This window comes from Leuciscus leuciscus (assembly GCF_965113295.1).
Source record: "Leuciscus leuciscus genome assembly, chromosome: 24".
In the NCBI taxonomy this organism is placed as follows: domain Eukaryota; kingdom Metazoa; phylum Chordata; class Actinopteri; order Cypriniformes; family Leuciscidae; genus Leuciscus; species Leuciscus leuciscus.
In genome coordinates this window covers 32,659,671-32,679,667 of record NC_138723.1, presented here as the reverse complement: position 1 = coordinate 32,679,667, position 19,997 = coordinate 32,659,671, and the positions used below count along the sequence as shown (strand labels likewise).

The window sequence follows — 19,997 nt, the reverse complement described above, 5'->3', positions numbered from 1 at the left end:
ATCTCCAAAATGTTAAATACCCTTTGACTAGTAACCAAAAGTCCAAATCATAGTCTCTGCTGCACCAATTCAACTGATATAAATACTAGTGTAGAACATTGCATAGAAACCGTGTCTATTCTTCGTTTAGTGAGATCAAATAATAAATCTAATGCAGGATCTAGGAAAAATCTAATTGTTATTAAAACAGAAAATGTTGCTATTAGTAAACAAAAACTATTTTTAAAGCTAGGTCTTCTAAACATTAGATCACTCACACCTAAGGCAGTTATTGTAAATGAAATAGTCACAGATAATAGCTTCGATGTACTTTGCCTTACTGAAACCTGGCTTAAACCAAATGATTATTTCGGTATTAATGAGTCTACTCCTCCTGGATACTGTTATAAGCATGAGCCCCGTCTGATTGGTCGTGGCGGCGGTGTTGCAACAATCTATAGAGATATTCTCAATGTTACTCAGAAAACGGGTTATAAGTTTATTTCATTTGAAGTACTTGTACTAAATGTTACGCTCTTAGATGTTAGAAAAACATCCCTATTATCTCTAGCCTTGGCTACCGTATATAGACCGCCAGGGCCTTACGCTGATTTCCTAAAAGAGTTTGCAGATTTTCTCTCAGACCTATTAGTCAATGTCGATAAAGCATTAATTGTTGGAGATTTTAACATACACGTAGATAATCCAAATGATGCGTTAGGAGCTGCGTTTACAGATTTATTAAATTCATTTGGGGTCAAGCAAAACGTCAACGGACCAACACATCGTCTTAATCATACACTCGATTTAATTATATCACATGGAACCGATCCAACCGATATAGATATCAGTCCACAAAGTGATGAAGTCACTGATCACTACATGGTAACTTGCATATTACGTACTGCTGTAATATGTCATGCGGCGTCGCGTTATCAACCAGGCAGAACAATCCTCCCATCCACCATAGATAATTTCTCAAATTGCTTATCTAATCTGTCTCAGCTGCTGCCTGAACCCAAACAAACAGATGAACTAGAAGAACTAACTAGCACTATGAGCACCATTCTCTCTAGAACATTGGATGTGGTTGCACCTATTAAATTAAAAAAGGTCAGAGAGAAAAATGAAGCACCATGGTATAACAATACTAGGCATGTTTTAAAGAGAGAAACCCGTATTTTAGAGCGTAAATGGAAACAAACTAATTTAGACGTCTTTAGAATCGCGTGGAAATCTCTTACTCTCTAGAATCTCTAGAATCTCTTACCACAGCTATGCAGACGACACACAGCTCTACTTAGCCCTATCGCCCAACGATTACAGCCCCATTGACTCCCTGTGCCAATGCATTGATGAAGTCAACAGTTGGATGTGTCAAAACTTTCTTCAGTTAAACAAAGACAAAACTGAAGTCATTGCGTTTGGAAACAAAGATGAAGTTCTCAAGGTGAACGCATACCTTCACTCTAGGGGTCAAACAACCAAAAATCAAGTCAGGAATCTTGGTGTGACACTAGAGTCAGAGCTTAGTTTCAGTAGTCATGTCAAAGCAATAACTAAATCAGCATACTATCATCTGAAAAATATTGCAAGAATTAGATGCTTTGTTTCCAGACAAGACTTAGAGAAACTTGTGCATGCTTTCATCACCAGCAGGGTGGATTATTGTAATGGACTCCTCACTGGCCTTCCCAAAAACACCATAAGACAGTGTCAGCTCATACAGAACGCTGCCGCCAGGATTCTGAGCAGAACCAGAAAATATGAACATATCACACCAGTCCTCAGGTCTTTACACTGGCTCCCAGTTAAACTTAGGATTGATTTTAAAGTATTATTACTGGTATATAAATCATTCAATGGCCTAGGACCTCAATACATTGCAGATATGCTCACTGAATATAAACCCAACAGATCACTCAGATCATTAGGATCATATCAGCTAGAAATACCAAGGGTTCACTCTAAGCATGGTGAGTCTGCTTTTAGCTATTATGCCAGCCGCAGCTGGAACCAGCTTCCAGAAGAGATCAGATGTGCTCCTACTGTAGTCACATTCAAATCCAGACTCAAAACACATCTGTTTAACTATGCATTTACTGAATGAGCACTGTGCCGCTGTTCGTCCGACTGTTTGTACTGTATTTTATTTTTTATTTTTCTAAACTGTTTTAATTATTCTTATTTCTTTTTATTATTTTAATTTCTTCTATGTAAAGCACTTTGAATTGCCATTGTGTATGAAATGTGCTATATAAATAAACTTGCCTTGCCTTGGAAAGACAGTATGTCACGTTATAAAAAGGCACTAAAAGCGGCCAGGGCTGAGCACCTCCGCAAACTAATAGAAAACAACCAAAACAATCCAAGGTTTTTATTTAACACCGTGGCTAGACTAACAAATAAACAGACGTCACCCGAACAAAATATCCCGTTACAGTTCAGTAGTAATGATTTCATGAACTTCTTCACTGAGAAAATAGAAAGCATCAGAACCACAATTGTAAACGTTCAATCTTCAATCGCGCCTTATAATTCAGCTTCAATTATCACCCCGAAAGAACAATTACAGTGCTTTACAACTATAGAACAAAAAGAGTTAAATAAACTTATCACTTCATCTAAAACAACAACATGTTTATTAAATCCTATACCAACTAAACTACTGAAAGAAGTGTTACCTGTAGTGGAAGAGCCTCTCCTCAATATTATTAACTCGTCTTTATCTTTAGGTCATGTTCCAAGAACATTTAAACTGGCAGTTATAAAACCTCTCATTAAGAAACCACAATTAGATCATAATAATCTAGCAAATTATAGACCCATTTCAAATCTTCCATTTATGTCTAAAATATTAGAAAAAGTGGTGTCCGCTCAACTGGGCTCTTTCTTGCAACAAAATGATATCTATGAAAAGTTTCAGTCTGGATTCAGACCGCATCATAGCACTGAAACTGCGCTCGTTAAAATCACAAATGATTTACTTTTAGCTTCTGACCAAGGCTGTATCTCAATACTAGTTTTACTTGATCTTAGTGCTGCGTTCGATACTATAGATCATACATTACTCTTAGATCGACTACAAAATTATACTGGTGTTCAAGGACAAGCACTAAGCTGGTTCAAATCATACCTATCTGACCGCTACCATTTTGTCTATTTAAATGGAGAAAAATCGATCATAACTCCAGTAAACTATGGAGTGCCGCAGGGATCTGTGTTAGGCCCTCTGTTATTCTCAATATATATGATGCCACTTGGAAATATTATAAGGAAACATGGAATTAGTTTCCATTGTTATGCTGATGACACTCAAATATATATTTCATCACGGCCGGATGAAAACGCTAAATTTTCCAAATTGACAGAGTGTGTTAAAGATATAAAAGATTGGATGACGCGTAGTTTTCTTTTATTAAATCCAGACAAGACAGAGGTAATACTTATCGGTTCAAAAAACCGCCCACAAAACCTCGCACAATACAACTTTAACATCATAGGATGTCCTGTTACTTTATCCTCTACAGTAAAAGACCTGGGTGTTATACTCGATTGCAACCTGTCTTTTGAAAATCATATTTCATATGTTACAAAAACAGCTTTTTTCCACCTTAGAAACATTGCTAAACTACGTAATATGCTATCAGTTTCTGATGCAGAAAAGTTAGTTCATGCATTCATGACCTCGAGACTGGATTACTGTAATGCTTTATTAGCTTGTTGTCCTGCATCCTCAATAAACAAGCTACAGTTAGTCCAAAATGCCGCCGCTAGAGTTCTTACGAGATCAAGAAAATATGATCATATAACACAGATTTTATCATCACTGCATTGGTTACCTATGAAGCTCCGTATTAATTATAAGGTATTGCTACTGACTTATAAAGCCCTAAACGGCTTAGCTCCAGTCTATTTAACGGATCTTCTATCACCCTATAATCCATCGCGCTCTTTAAGATCACTAAATTCAAGGCTTTTGGTCATACCTAGGATATCCAGAACCACCAAAGGAGGGAGAGCATTTTCACATTTGGCTCCAAAACTCTGGAATAGTCTTCCTGATACTGTTCGTTGCTCAGACTCGCTCTCCCAGTTTAAAACTAGATTAAAGTCGCATCTCTTCAGCCAGGCATTCATATAATCCTATAGTTCAAACTACAATCCGGCCTCTAGCTCATAAATGCCAGAGGAGAACTGGCCCCCGACTGAGCCTGGGTTCTCCCAAGGTTTTTTTTCTCCATTAGGTCACCTGATGGAGTTTTAGGACACCATTAGGTCACTTGATGGAGTTTTTCGGTTCCTTGCCACTGTTGCCTTTGGCTTGCTCAGTTGGGGATATTTTGGGGATATTTAATTTTATTTTATCAATCAATAAATTCCTCTTGAAAAAAAAAACTTTGTTGTATTATTTTAATTTAATACTGTGAAGCTGCTTTGATACAATCTGTATTGTGAAAAGCGCTATACAAATAAACTTGACTTGACACTCAACACAAGAGGAGACACACATCTGTGTCCAACACACACATTTTTTGTGTGTGCATGAGATAGTTCATTTAACCATTAAATCTGATTTCAGAAAACTAAATTAAAACTGAAAACATAAAAAAAGAAAAATGGAATCCAGAAACCGTCAACCCTAGTGGTGAGGTTGTGAATTGCACCCAACAGAAGTTACAGTGGCCGACAGGAAGTGATGTCGTCGTCTGAGACAGCAGAGAGTAGCCAGTTAAGCATTGAGGTTTATTTACAAAGATAAATTAAGAAATTAGTATTCAGTTTATCTCAATTATTCAGTAAATCGATGTTATTGCGAATATTATTGTTACTTGTTCATCATTGTGTCAGTGTTTTACTCGCTGACTTTAGCTGAAGCTTCTATGCACAAAGAACAACATGGTGATGAAACGCGTTTGTCTGTTTAGGGCCACCGTAGAAACATGTGGATGTAAGCGGACCCGCGGTGTGTGTAGAGAGAAATGCCTCATTCTAAGCTAATAAACACATAACGGTTCATTATGTAAGGTCTTTATACACCACTGACAACATAGTTATGTATATGATATTGCATTTCTGTCGACAGATCCTCCTAAATATTACACAATACACCTTTCTCATCATCGGATGCCCATTTTCCACAAGTAGGTGTGATTCTTAAGGGTCTTCATGTAAAGTTTGTAACACACTTTGGTTAAAATTCCTCAATGGTTGTGTAAAACACCCTCTTTACCTCCTCAAGAACAGCTCTGTTCACAGCGACCTGCATGTCTCTTTAACTGATAATGAGCAACTGCTCCATTACATTCATATGCAAACACCATATAAAAGTGAATTTTGCATCCGATGAGCCCTTTAACAGGTTAAAATGGGAAAAATGGAATTTGAAAGAATATAATGAACAGTAAGTAATGCAGTGATGGCTCACCTGACACAGAACGGCCTGTCCGCTGTCGGGTCCGTGGGTCAGGCGTACGATGGCCATCTCGGGCTGGTCCTGCTCAGTGATCTCTCCCCACAGCTCCACCTCTCCCTCACCCTCCTCACGCTCGTACACACTCCCGCTGGACACCACACTCATGCGCAGCTCGGTGCCGTCGGCCCGGGTGAAGCTCAGTCTGCAGATCTGCTCCTCCGGAGGGGCCCGGGGCCTCAGGGTCACTCCAGCGGGACACAGGGAGCAGGACAGGCCCAGCACACGCCCGCCCCGGCTCAGGAACGCTAGGAACACCAGGGTCAGCTGCGGCGTGAGCGGGCCGGTGCCGAGCACCAGCAGGAGTGTGCTATCGGGCCAGGGCTCGCTAAGCGCCGGCTGCGGGCGGAGAGGGTAGATGGTGTAGCACTCTGGGTCCAGGACCTCGGTCAGGAGCGAGTGGATCCTGCGGTACTGAAGATCACAGCCGCCCGTGAACACCAGCACGTTAGGAGGCTTCCCGCTGGACCTCAGCCGCACGCTCTCGGAGTCCGGCAGGTCCGGGATGTTCTTCTCCTCCTCGTCTGGGAGATATGGGATGTTCTCTGCGCCGTCGACCGGCAGGTCCGGGATGTTCTCGGCGGAGGCGAACCGGACCGACTGGATGGTGCTGTTCTCCAGCTCCAGGCACTCGTGGCAGCTGGACAGGTGCAGGTGGTGTCCCTCCATGTGCTGGTGATCCGACGGGAGCTCCGGCTCCTCCTGACCCGTTCTGGACAGCGCCGGCTCCTCCTGACGACTGGTTCTGGACAGCGCCGGCTCGCTCAGACGTTTGGTCTGGAGTCTCCTCTTCTCCAGAAGCTGTGTGAGCGCAGACTCTCTGAGGGACACGGCTGGGACACAGAAGGAAAAACACGGGATTAGCGCGACTCTGAATCTGTACACCTGCGTGTCAGGGCTCGACATTAATGCTTAAGGCTCGACTAATACAAATGGATTTTTGTTACATTTACATTACTCTTACATTTAGACTCACTTACATATTAACTGTTTTTGTTCTGTTTCAACAGCAAAAATAGTTACAAACAAAGATCACAGCAGAAGCAGTGCATCTCACAGGAATACTTAACCGTGTTTCAGTAATGAATGATTCAGTGTTTTAAACAAATTGGTTGAGTCAAAGATTCAAGTCACATTTATATTAATACAGCGCTTTTTATAATACAGTGTTTCAAAGCAGCTTTACAGAGATAACAGGAAAATAATGCAAGAAAGTTTGTTTCTAGAAGAAAATAGCGTCTCAGTCCAGCTTAAGTCAGTTCAGTGATGTTACATTTTAGTCCTAAAAAAAAAGTTAATTTAGTTCATTTATATATAGCCGCTCAGGAGTAAACCGTGATGTCATCGTCCAACTGAGTTCAGTTCTCATATAATGGTGTCAATGCAGGAGATCAATAATATTGTTGAATATTAAATTAAATGTCCCAAAATAAGCAAGCCAAGCCAATGGCAACAAAGGTGGGAAAAGGCAACAGTGGCAAGGAACCAAGTGTGTGATTATGATTCAGGCAACATTATAGGTCAGAAGTCGTCAGATTGGTTTGGAACAATCAGAATATTTTCCAGTTCCATCTGGTTAAAGATCGGAGTCACGCCAGTATGGTGATGGGTTCGAGGATCAGTGCCGATGGCTGTCGTGTTGATGAGGCCTTCACAGGGAGAGTCTAGTTGACACAATCTCTGCTGACACTTCATCATGTGTTGTGGTCGTGTCTAGGCGCAGGTCCTGCATCTGATCTGGATACGGCCCGGATCCGGCTGACATCATCATGCGTTGTGGTCGTGTCTAGGCGCAGGTCCTGCATCTGATCTGGATACGGCCCGGATCCGGCTGACTTCATCATGTGTTGTGGTCGTGTCTAGGCGCAGGTCCTGCATCTGATCTGGTATACGGCCCGGATCCGGCTGACTACATCATGCGTTGTGGTCGTGTCTAGGCGCAGGTCCTCCATCTGATCTGGATACGGCCCGGATCCGGCTGACTACATCATGCGTTGTGGTCGTGTCTAGGCGCAGGTTCTTTCAATTCAGTGACTCATTCATAAACAACTGCCTCATTCCTGAACGAATCAGCCGTTAGACTGAATCACTCAATGACTCACTCATTAAGATGGTAGCCTGCCGCCACCTACTGGTGGTTTAGTGTTATGTTTAAAATTTAAATTATTGAAGGTATTTCAAGGTATTGATTGGGAGGACAATGACGAATGAGCAGAGGATCCTACGAGAAAGCAGCTGCTGGTTGTCCAAAATTACAACATATTTGGGTCTACAAATCCACCAGGGTAAGGCAAAATGTGGCGGCAGCAGCCAGGTGCAAGGTCAGATGAGGAGGAACCATAGCCAGGTTGAGCACCATAGTGCTATGGATCCCACCAGTGCATCTCGAGAGGAGCAGCAACATCAGACTACCCAGCAGGACTCACACCAACCACCGCAAATCCCCCAAGGAGAACAACGAACTAAGACACAGAGCAGAGAACCCACAGGAGACACAGCAAGGAAACCAGTCCGAAAAGCCAAAGTCAAATGGCCAAAAGCCAGTGACAGACAGGAATGGAGAAACTTTGACCAGAGCCTACTAGGGGTGGGAATCTCTAGGCACCTCACGATTCAATTACAATTCAGAGTGCTGAACTGCATGGACGGCTCTGGTGGGACGTGCCCCAGCGGCCCAAGGGGGCTTTCTCTCAAGCTGTCACTAATCTGCATCTTGATGTAGTCCTCCAACTCCTTTTCAGTGGTGTGCAGAGTCCTGTTCTTCTCCTCCAATAAGCCTCGGGCATACTTAAAATGGTCATGGAAGAAGCTTGACCTTGCTTTCTCCTTGCGGAAGCCAACACAGGGCCAGCCCAGCAAAATCTCATTGGATGATTCAGTTTGTGAAGCAAGGGTTGAGCAGCAGTAGAAAGGAGTGGTTCCCTGCTGTCACCCGGAGGAAACTGGGAGCTGATCTGGGAGTTAGGACGATTCTAAGGGCCCATGCACTTTTGGGGCTCCCAAAGATCGATTTTATTAATGGAATGGGTGCAGCAGGGACCCAACCTCATATTCGTTCATAGGGCCCAACATTTCTAGCGGCGCCCTTGGTCAGAGGCGTCAGGGTGTCAAAGGCACTAAAAGATCTGGCAGAGGATCATCCTGCGAACCTGCCGTTGCTCCACCACCCGGAGACGATCCGGGATTAAAGGAGTGAAACATCAAGGATGGGTGGCTCCCGGCTGACGACTCCGCAGCCCAAACGGCACCGGCGGAGGTGCGTCAGGCAGAAATGCTCTGCAGGGATTCTTTCTTGTGCTTACAACTCATTCTTTCCAACATTTCTAATTTTTATATTCAAAAATATTTAAAACAATCTCATAACATTATTTAATGCAGTTGTAACTTATCAATGTAAATTATTTAATTTGATCATCCCTACCTAGGGTAACAGCCCTATAGTGTCTTCTTATTCTAATTTATTGATCAAATTTAGGAATATAAATGAAAGATAAAGCATGCATTTAATAAGATTAGAGGGGGAAATGCCCATTAAAGAAGATATGACAACATGCCGATTTAAATATATCAAAGCTTACATTTATGTAAAAAAAAATTCCGGACAAGCAACTTTTGTACTCGGACATGTGAATGACAGATTTAGTTGAAGGACAAGCACATGAAAAGGCTGAATGTTGAGCCCTGATGACGACTCTGCCTGGGATGAAACTCACAAACTATCTTTTCAGGTATGAGCCCGTTTTCCATACGCAGACGATCCTCCATAAAGGCCACGCCGAGCCGGCTGAAGTTCTCCAGGCTGGCCTCGGCTACGGCCCGGTACGGCTGGCCCGGACTGCAGGCCAACGGGAGACAGTAATCTGACCAGTTCAGCACCTGAAACACACACACACACACACACACACACACACACACACACACACACACACACACACACACACACACACACAGTGTATGGATTTAAACACATTTAAGTTTTGTTCTCATCTGATAGTGTCAGTGCAGTCAAATCAATAATATTGAGTGTATTTAAAGCCCGAGGCAACAGTGGTGAGGAACACAAGCTCCATCAGGTGACACAGACACCAGGCTCAGTTCTCGGGAAAAATGAACGAAAACTATAAGAAGAACAAAAATAGTGATTAGGGCTTTCATCAAAAATTAAAAAACCTGCACATTCAAATGCAAAAACCATTCATTTGAATTTTTGGTGTGTCGAGAGTCGCGAGACATGATGACGACGTCACTGACACGTTGTGTTGCTGTTAGCTTATCCAGTATACGGTGCTGTTCTTGTGGGAAATGGCGGGAAAAGGCTTTTCCTGCTGACGAAACCCTCTCAGTTGGAGGCAGAAATCGTGCAACCACACACTTGACCAAACCTGCACATCGGTCAGAGCTGTGTGTGTGTGTGTGTGTGTGTGTGTGTGTGTGTGTGTGTGTGAGAGTGTGTGTGTGAGTGTGAGTGTGATGATCTATATGTAGATGTAGAGAGTAGAAGTGAGTGTTTCTAAATGTCAGGTTGCTGTTGTGTGTTCATGTCGTTCATGACACTGTGTGTTGAAGTGTGTTTTCTCAGGTTACTGACTGAGGTTTCCTTGCATGCACATTAAGGAAATTATATTTTATTTAGAAAAAATTTTTCAAAAGTTAATGCACTTTAAAAAGTGAATGTCATTTCATTTCAATAAAAGATGCGGTTCTTGATTAGGTTTATATTTGCTTCTTGCGCTCGCTCGCGCCCTCTTGTGGACACAGGAGACAATACAGCACTTTCTCCCTCTAACATTAAGTATACATAGTTCCCACAGGCCAATTAATGTCACGTGACCTCCCCGGAGATGCCATCTTTGAGGGCATAAGCTGCTGTGTTTACAAAGTTTTACAAGCAAATTTCGAATATTTCTTTCTATTTATAATGTTACGAAAATCATGAAGAGACAAAGTGACAGAGATTATAAAGAGACTCTATTAACACAAGACAGAGAGAGAGGTACAATGCGAAAATTTCAGTCATAAATGGTGTGGATCCGTATGCGCTAAACTGAGCACTGATTTTGCAGCTTTGCCTCATACAGTATTATCCTTGTGTACCATTATCTGGCTGCTGTGATTGTGTCCTGTCCCCACACACACACACACAGAGGAGGATCTGAACCTACGGTCTGACTGGTGTGTGAAGCCTCTGGAACTCTCCGTCTCGACGAGGCCTCGATGATGAAGGCAACGCTTTCTATCCGCCGACCACACACCAGTGACGAGCCCAGCAGAGTCCACTTACTGAGGTCCTCACACGCCTGCGGACACACACACACACACACACACACACACACACACACACACACACACACACACACACACACACACACACACACACACACACACCCTAACTCATGAGCTATTCTCCATAGACGTAAAGGTTTTTATACTGTACAAACTGTATATTCTGTCCCCCTAACCCCTAAACTTACCCATCACACACATACTCACATACACACACACTCACAAACTAACCCTACCCATCACACACACTCACATACTAACCCTACCCATCACACACACAAACTAACCCTACCCCTAAACTTACCCATCACACACACTCACATACACACACACACTAACCCTACCCATCACACACACACACACACACACACTCTCTCTCTCTCTCTCTCTCTCTCACACATACACTAACCCTACCCCTAAACTTACCCATCACTCACACACACACACACTAACCCTACCCATCACTGTCTCTCTCTCTCGCACACACACACACACACACACACACTGGCCCTCATTTATCATTCTTGCGTAGAAACGGGCTTATATGTTGGCGTAAGATTATGCTTACACTCCTCTCACCGCCTGATTTATGAAGCTGTGCGTACCTTTGAAATCCAGGTGTACGCAATACCTGCCCTTGATAAATACTGCGGCTGAAAACGATCGTCATTAGAATAACACGCCCCTATATATTCAAGTCTCCGCTTCCCCCACGCCCTCATTTTACGCCATGGACACACGGAAGACGGCAAAGAAGAGAAACTTCTCCGACGTGGAGTTCGAGACCATCACCAGGGAAAAGGAAAGAAACAAAATTGATTTCTAGATTTTTATTATTAATGACGCTTATTGTTATTTAGAAGAAGAATGTCGTTATTATTATTATTTGTATTATTATTATTATTATTATTTAAAAGAAGAATGTCATTTTTATAATTTTGTCGGTCTGAATTATTTTTTGGTCATTGAAAGCCTTTCATTAGGCCGGTGACACACTGGCTGCGTGGCGTGTGCGTGGCGTGTGCGTGGCGTGTGCGTGGCGTGTGCGTGGCGTTTCTGTTGCGTGTGCGTGGCGTGTGCGTGGCGTGTGCGTGGCGTGTGCGTGGCGTTTCTGTTGCGTGTCAGCTGCGTGGCGTTTTCTATGTCTTTGCACACCAGAAACGTGTCTGACGCGGCGCTGCTGCTGCTATAGGTGACATATGATAAGCCTCATTGGTGATATATTTGACATATGGGGAGAGAGTTGTGGAAGGCCTATACTTCATGTTAAACATAAATATAGCAGCAAAGACAGCGTCGGCAGTACTGACACAAAATAGGCTACAGAATATTTCGTTCTGTACTGACAGGTGCAATATTTGAAAATCGATATTATTTTTTTTAATTACATTTATATCTGCATTTATGTCAAAACCTAGAGACTTTCAAACATCAAAATGTTATTTATTTATGTATTCGTGTCAAAATGACTATTAAACATCTTTTCCTATTCTATTTTGCCTGGAAACGCAAAATAGGCGTCGGTTCTATTTCTAGCATGAACGCGTTTTCCGCGCGGCTCGAGCCGCTCCTGAGACGCGCGTGTCACGCAGGCAGTGTGCAAACTCTAACCCGTTAACATGGGAGCCGAAATAAAAACGGACACGCCACGCATCCAGTGTGTCACCGGCCTTACTGAACCCAGTCCGTGCGCACCTGCCGTACCCTGAAACGTCAGGTAAAGCGCACAGGCTCGCAACTGAAGGAATACATGCCGACAAATCAAATGCTTTGGTAAAGTCACACATATTAAACATTGAAGTCCATGTTGCACAAAAATAAACACTGAAGTTTATAATTACTATTTTGTTGTTTTTTTACAGTGGGTCATAATATATCATATCTTTTAGTTTGTCAGTGCGTTTTGTGGTGTTAGGAATAGTTTTTCTGCGCATTTCCGCACTAACTCAAAACGTGCGTAAATGTACACCTCCTCCTGAGCTGGCGTAGGATTAGAGCGTGCGTACATCTACACCACCTCCTGAGCTGGCGTAGGATTAGAGCGTGCGTACATGTACACCTCCTCCTGAGCTGGCGTAGGATTAGAGCGTGCGTACATGTACACCACCTCCTGAGCTGGCGTAGGATTAGAGCGTGCGTACATGTACACCACCTCCTGAGCTGGCGGAGGATTAGAGCGTGCGTACATGTACACCACCTCCTGAGCTGGCGTAGGGTTAGAGCGTGCGTACATGTACACCACCTCCTGAGCTGGCGTAGGGTTAGAGCGTGCGTACATGTACACCACCTCCTGAGCTGGCGTAGGATTAGAGCGTGCGTACATGTACACCACCTCCTGAGCTGGCGTAGGATTAGAGCGTGCGTACATGTACACCACCTCCTGAGCTGGCGTAGGGTTAGAGCGTGCGTACATGTACACCTCCTCCTGAGCTGGCGTAGGATTAGAGCGTGCGTACATGTACACCACCTCCTGAGCTGGCGTAGGATTAGAGCGTGCGTACATGTACACCACCTCCTGAGCTGGCGGAGGATTAGAGCGTGCGTACATGTACACCACCTCCTGAGCTGGCGTAGGGTTAGAGCGTGCGTACATGTACACCACCTCCTGAGCTGGCGTAGGGTTAGAGCGTGCGTACATGTACACCACCTCCTGAGCTGGCGTAGGATTAGAGCGTGCGTACATGTACACCACCTCCTGAGCTGGCGTAGGATTAGAGCGTGCGTACATGTACACCACCTCCTGAGCTGGCGTAGGGTTAGAGCGTGCGTACATGTACACCTCCTCCTGAGCTGGCGTAGGATTAGAGCGTGCGTACATGTACACCACCTCCTGAGCTGGCGTAGGATTAGAGCGTGCGTACATGTACACCACCTCCTGAGCTGGCGGAGGATTAGAGCGTGCGTACATGTACACCACCTCCTGAGCTGGCGTAGGGTTAGAGCGTGCGTACATGTACACCACCTCCTGAGCTGGCGTAGGGTTAGAGCGTGCGTACATGTACACCACCTCCTGAGCTGGCGTAGGATTAGAGCGTGCGTACATGTACACCACCTCCTGAGCTGGCGTAGGATTAGAGCGTGCGTACATGTACACCACCTCCTGAGCTGGCGTAGGGTTAGAGCGTGCGTACATGTACACCACCTCCTGAGCTGGCGTAGGGTTAGAGCGTGCGTACATGTACACCACCTCCTGAGCTGGCGTAGGATTAGAGCGTGCGTACATGTACACCTCCTCCTGAGCTGGCGGAGGATTAGAGCGTGCGTACATGTACACCACCTCCTGAGCTGGCGTAGGATTAGAGCGTGCGTACATGTACACCACCTCCTGAGCTGGCGTAGGATTAGAGCGTGCGTACATGTACACCACCTCCTGAGCTGGCGTAGGATTAGAGCGTGCGTACATGTACACCACCTCCTGAGCTGGCGGAGGATTAGAGCGTGCGTACATGTACACCACCTCCTGAGCTGGCGTAGGATTAGAGCGTGCGTACATGTACACCACCTCCTGAGCTGGCGGAGGATTAGAGCGTGCGTACATGTACACCACCTCCTGAGCTGGCGGAGGATTAGAGCGTGCGTACATGTACACCACCTCCTGAGCTGGCGGAGGATTAGAGCGTGCGTACATGTACACCACCTCCTGAGCTGGCGTAGGGATTAGAGCGTGCGTACATGTACACCTCCTCCTGAGCTGGCGGAGGATTAGAGCGTGCGTACATGTACACCACCTCCTGAGCTGGCGTAGGATTAGAGCGTGCGTACATGTACACCTCCTCCTGAGCTGGCGGAGGATTAGAGCGTGCGTACATGTACACCACCTCCTGAGCTGGCGTAGGATTAGAGCGTGCGTACATGTACACCTCCTCCTGAGCTGGCGGAGGATTAGAGCGTGCGTACATGTACACCTCCTCCTGAGCTGGCGGAGGATTAGAGCGTGCGTACATGTACACCACCTCCTGAGCTGGCGTAGGATTAGAGCGTGCGTACATGTACACCACCTCCTGAGCTGGCGTAGGATTAGAGCGTGCGTACATGTACACCACCTCCTGAGCTGGCGTAGGATTAGAGCGTGCGTACATGTACACCACCTCCTGAGCTGGCGTAGGATTAGAGCGTGCGTACATGTACACCTCCTCCTGAGCTGGCGGAGGATTAGAGCGTGCGTACATGTACACCACCTCCTGAGCTGGCGTAGGATTAGAGCGTGCGTACATGTACACCACCTCCTGAGCTGGCGTAGGATTAGAGCGTGCGTACATGTACACCACCTCCTGAGCTGGCGGAGGATTAGAGCGTGCGTACATGTACACCACCTCCTGAGCTGGCGTAGGATTAGAGCGTGCGTACATGTACACCTCCTCCTGAGCTGGCGGAGGATTAGAGCGTGCGTACATGTACACCACCTCCTGAGCTGGCGTAGGATTAGAGCGTGCGTACATGTACACCACCTCCTGAGCTGGCGTAGGATTAGAGCGTGCGTACATGTACACCACCTCCTGAGCTGGCGTAGGATTAGAGCGTGCGTACATGTACACCACCTCCTGAGCTGGCGTAGGATTAGAGCGTGCGTACATGTACACCACCTCCTGAGCTGGCGTAGGATTAGAGCGTGCGTACATGTACACCACCTCCTGAGCTGGCGTAGGATTAGAGCGTGCGTACATGTACACCTCCTCCTGAGCTGGCGGAGGATTAGAGCGTGCGTACATGTACACCACCTCCTGAGCTGGCGTAGGATTAGAGCGTGCGTACATGTACACCACCTCCTGAGCTGGCGTAGGATTAGAGCGTGCGTACATGTACACCACCTCCTGAGCTGGCGGAGGATTAGAGCGTGCGTACATGTACACCACCTCCTGAGCTGGCGTAGGATTAGAGCGTGCGTACATGTACACCTCCTCCTGAGCTGGCGGAGGATTAGAGCGTGCGTACATGTACACCACCTCCTGAGCTGGCGTAGGATTAGAGCGTGCGTACATGTACACCACCTCCTGAGCTGGCGTAGGATTAGAGCGTGCGTACATGTACACCACCTCCTGAGCTGGCGTAGGATTAGAGCGTGCGTACATGTACACCACCTCCTGAGCTGGCGTAGGATTAGAGCGTGCGTACATGTACACCACCTCCTGAGCTGGCGGAGGATTAGAGCGTGCGTACATGTACACCACCTCCTGAGCTGGCGGAGGATTAGAGCGTGCGTACATGTACACCACCTCCTGAGCTGGCGTAGGATTAGAGCGTGCGTACATGTACACCACCTCCTGAGCTGGCGTAGGATTTGAGTGTGCCGTACGCCAACGTCCATATTGATAGTCACCGTGGTTTTGGGTGTACGCTGGAAATTTGGTGTACGCACTTTTGATAAATGAGGGCCAATAACTCTACCCATCACACACACACTCTCTCACATACACACACTAACTCTACCCATCACACACACACACACACACACACACACACACACACACACACACACACACACTAAATCTACCCATCACTCTCTCTCTCTCTCACACATACATACACTAACTCTACCCATCACACACACACACTAACTCTACCCATCACACACACTAGAGCCCGACCGATATATCGGCGGGCCGATATTATCGGCCGATATTAGGCATTTTTCAAACTATTGGTATCGGCATTTATAATGGCCGATAAATGAATATTTAAAAAATAAAATAAAAGCGGACGAAACACGCTTCAACCATGTTATGAGTGTTGGCGCTGCATAGTTTGTCCACCAGAGGGCACTATACAAGGAAGATCGCTCGGGCTAGAGGAGTGGTTACGAACAGAGGCGGGAGACGGCAGCGCCGGATGATTCTGTCAGCATTAAAGACTTTTAAAATAATTTAACTCACGTTCATGTTTGAATGCCTTGTGTTTGTGATGCAAAAGACGATGCGCGCTAACCATTACCATAGTAAACATAGTAAACGCTTGAAGATACGCATAGTGTAAAAACATAGTGAACGCTTGAAGAAACCCGACCAATCATAAAGGCTATCACAGTCATGTTTTTATTTTATCTGTCAGTAGCCTACGTCTCGTCTCTTTATACCGGACTATCATGACAAAATAAAGCAACTTTTTTTTCGGGAGCTTCCTCTGTTTCTCTGACTGAAAATATCTGTATGGGAGTCGAGAGAGTGCTAAAGCTCCTCAGGTCGTATTTTTGGTGGCATATATTTGTAGAAATGATCATTCTTTCTAAATGTGATGTAAATATGTCCTGTAACTACCAGATAAACAGTAACACACGCGACTGAAGAAGTGAGTGTGTCCTCTTTCTTTTGTGAAATAGACCTAACGGTAATTTATTTCTGAGTGACTAATGTGCAATTTTGACATAAATGAATTCATTATGATCAATGTATCACTTTTTATTGTAAACCTGTGGTAAAACATCGATGCTTGGGTTTTAAATATTCAAGTAAACAACAAAAATGCCAGCAAACGGCCGCTTTTATCATGTTTGTTTTCAACGCGGTTTCCAGTGATTTCTGATTCGTTTTCTGATAAAACTTCCATTTGTTGGTGAATGGGTTAGTGTGACGTTGTTCCAGAGAGGCGTGTTACGGGCGTGTTTTAGTGAAGCGCTGTGGAGCTGCAGGCCCGAGGCTATTAGCCCGGCACGGCCCGTTTAAAGCCCTGGCTCGCACTGGCCCGACAGTGGAAACACAGGCCCGGTGCTATTAGCCCGGCACGGCCCGTTTAAAGCCCTGGCTCGCACTGCCCCGACAGTGGAAACACAGGCCCGGTGTTATTAGCCCGGCACGGCCCGTTTAAAGCCCTGGTTCGCACTGGCCCGACAGTGGAAACACAGGCCCGGTGTTATTAGCCCGGCACGGCCCGTTTAAAGCCCTGGCTCGCACTGGCCCGACAGTGGAAACACAGGCCCGGTGTTATTAGCCCGGCACGGCCCGTTTAAAGCCCTGGCTCGCACTGGCCCGACAGTGGAAACACGGCTAATGAGCTCGGAAATCACAACGAACTTATTCTGTCTAAATAAAGTAATGATTACTGTATTTATAACTAGCATATCTGTAGTTCCAGGCTCTGCATTGTAAAATGTAAGTTAGGCACGCGAGGAGTGAACATTTAGACATAGAGAAAAAGTATCAAACATAGCCTGTGCATAAAAGTTAGCTTTTCTTTTACACGTGTGTGAAATCCAAGTGTGCGTTGCTGACTTCGTTTAACCGCAGCATTAACGAGTCACATAATGTATTTAGTGCATCACTAAGTAGTAGATTTTAGAAGGCAGGCAGCAAATGATGATTGAAAATGGTTTGTTGTAGCTTGATGGAATAGATGGATAGAATTAAAAGAGTGCAGGTAAAGGGATAAGCAAGTTGACATTGTAATTATAAGGTAGCTTATAACATTGACATTTGGCAGACGCTTTTATCAAAAAAAACATTGCATTTCAAGGTACACATTTACAATCTTATCAGTTCTTCACACACACACTATTACATAATTGATTTATTACTGTCAATATTAATAATAATAGTTGACTTTTTTTGTTCAAAGGACTTTTAAGTTTCATATCTTAAGTTTGTATTTTTATACATTATATTTATCAGAACTTTAATATATTCTGTTCTGTTGTGACAATAAAACAAACAAGTTTATTTTTAAACTGCATTATCATATTATTTTAGTAAGGCTGAGGACTCTTAAAGCGGCACTCAGTAGCTTCGGGATTTCTTCGCTGTATTCTCGCTTTTTGCTGGCAGGTTTCTCTCTAGAGCTCCCCCCACAGCTTCGGAATAGATATTTGACAACACTGTCGTAAAAACTCTTTGTTGATTCTCAGACACCAGAGGCTATAGATCAACGACATCAAAGCAGATGGGACATTCTTTAAAACGTCTTCTTCATTCGGGTTCGGACAGCGTGAGGGAGAGCAATAATGACAGCATTTTAGCAGATTTCTTTTGGCCGTAAAGCAATTGTTTACATCGCGAGACCTGATATCACGCGAGACTTCCTGACGCAGCGGCCGGCGGCTCGCCGGCTCAAAGTTGCAAGTGCGTATTTTCCGCTCACGGGCACCAGGGGGGTGCGAAACGACCACCATTCAACCCGAAATAAGTAATATAACCATTCCAATGACTCCGAAGCTGTTCAGTTAAGGTAAAAAAAAGTTACTTAGTTCACCTTTAAATAACAACAAATAACTAATGTTAGGGAAATCTGTTCATGTTTTGTTACGCGTTTCTGGATAAAAAAATTTATATAAAAAAAAATATATATATATCTATCGGCCGATATATCGGAATATCGGATTTTTAAATCACCAAATATTTGTATCGGTATCGGCCTTAAAAATCCTTTAGCGGTCGGGCTCTAACACACACACACACACACACACACACACACACTCTCTCTCTCACACATACACACACTAACTCTACCCATCACTCTCTCTCTCTCTCTCTCTCTCTCACACATACACACACACACACACACACACACACACACACACACACACACACACACACACACACACACACACACACACACACACACACACACACACACACACACACACACTAACTCTACCCATCACTCTCTCTCTCTCTCTCTCACACACATACACACACTAACTCTACCCATCACTCTCTCTCTCTCTCACACACATACACACACTAACTCTACCCATCACTCTCTCTCTCTCACACATACACACACTAACTCTACCCATCACTCTCTCTCACACTAACTCTACCCATCACTCTCTCTCTCTCACACACATACACACACTAACTCTACCCATCACTCTCTCTCTCTCACACATACACACACTGGCCCTCATTTATCAAAAGTGCGTACACCAAATTCCCAGCGTACACCTGGCGTACACCCAAAACCACGGTGACTTTGAGATTTATCAATATGAACGTTGGCGTACGGCACGCTCAAATCCTACGCCAGCTCAGGAGGTGGTGTACGCACGTTTTGAGTGCGGGAATGCGCAGAAAAACAATTCCTAACACCACAAAACGCACTGACAAACTAAAAGATATGATATATTATGACCCACTGTAAAAAAAAACAAAAAAAAAACATAGTAGGCTAATTATAAACTTCAGTGTTTATTTTTGTGCAACATGGACTTCAATGTTTAAGTTGTGTGACTTTACCAAAGCATTTGATTTGTAGGCATATGTATTCCTTCAGTTGCGAGCCTGTGCGCTTTACCTGACGTTTCAAGCCTTGTTAAATACTTTCGCCTGGCTCCGCA

At 44.9% G+C, this 19,997-nt stretch overlaps 2 protein-coding genes across 4 annotated transcripts in view; both read right to left on the bottom strand.

Annotated features, from left to right (window-relative positions):
- The window catches only part of hlcs (holocarboxylase synthetase (biotin-(proprionyl-CoA-carboxylase (ATP-hydrolysing)) ligase)), a 79,542-nt gene that overhangs the window by 53,891 nt on the left and 5,654 nt on the right, over nt 1-19,997 (bottom strand). For 2 of the 3 annotated variants that reach the window (XM_082158621.1, XM_082158620.1), the window contains exons 2-4: nt 10,615-10,749; nt 9,166-9,328; nt 5,408-6,285 (exon numbers count right to left, since the gene is read on the bottom strand). In XM_082158621.1, coding sequence (XP_082014747.1) covers nt 5,408-6,285; nt 9,166-9,328; nt 10,615-10,749 — 1,176 coding nt within the window. The remainder of the gene's footprint in view (nt 1-5,407; nt 6,286-9,165; nt 9,329-10,614; nt 10,750-19,997) is intronic. The other variant, XM_082158622.1, reaches the window with a different exon arrangement.
- LOC309488879 (uncharacterized protein) lies at nt 13,447-16,303 on the bottom strand (the record flags this gene model as incomplete). Its single annotated transcript, XM_082157297.1, has 4 exons — nt 15,544-16,303; nt 14,689-15,048; nt 13,513-14,372; nt 13,447-13,480 (listed from the first exon to the last, which is right to left on the bottom strand). The coding sequence occupies exons 1-4, from the start codon at nt 15,982-15,984 to the stop codon at nt 13,447-13,449; spliced, it is 1,695 nt and encodes a 564-aa protein (XP_082013423.1). The 5' UTR covers nt 15,985-16,303.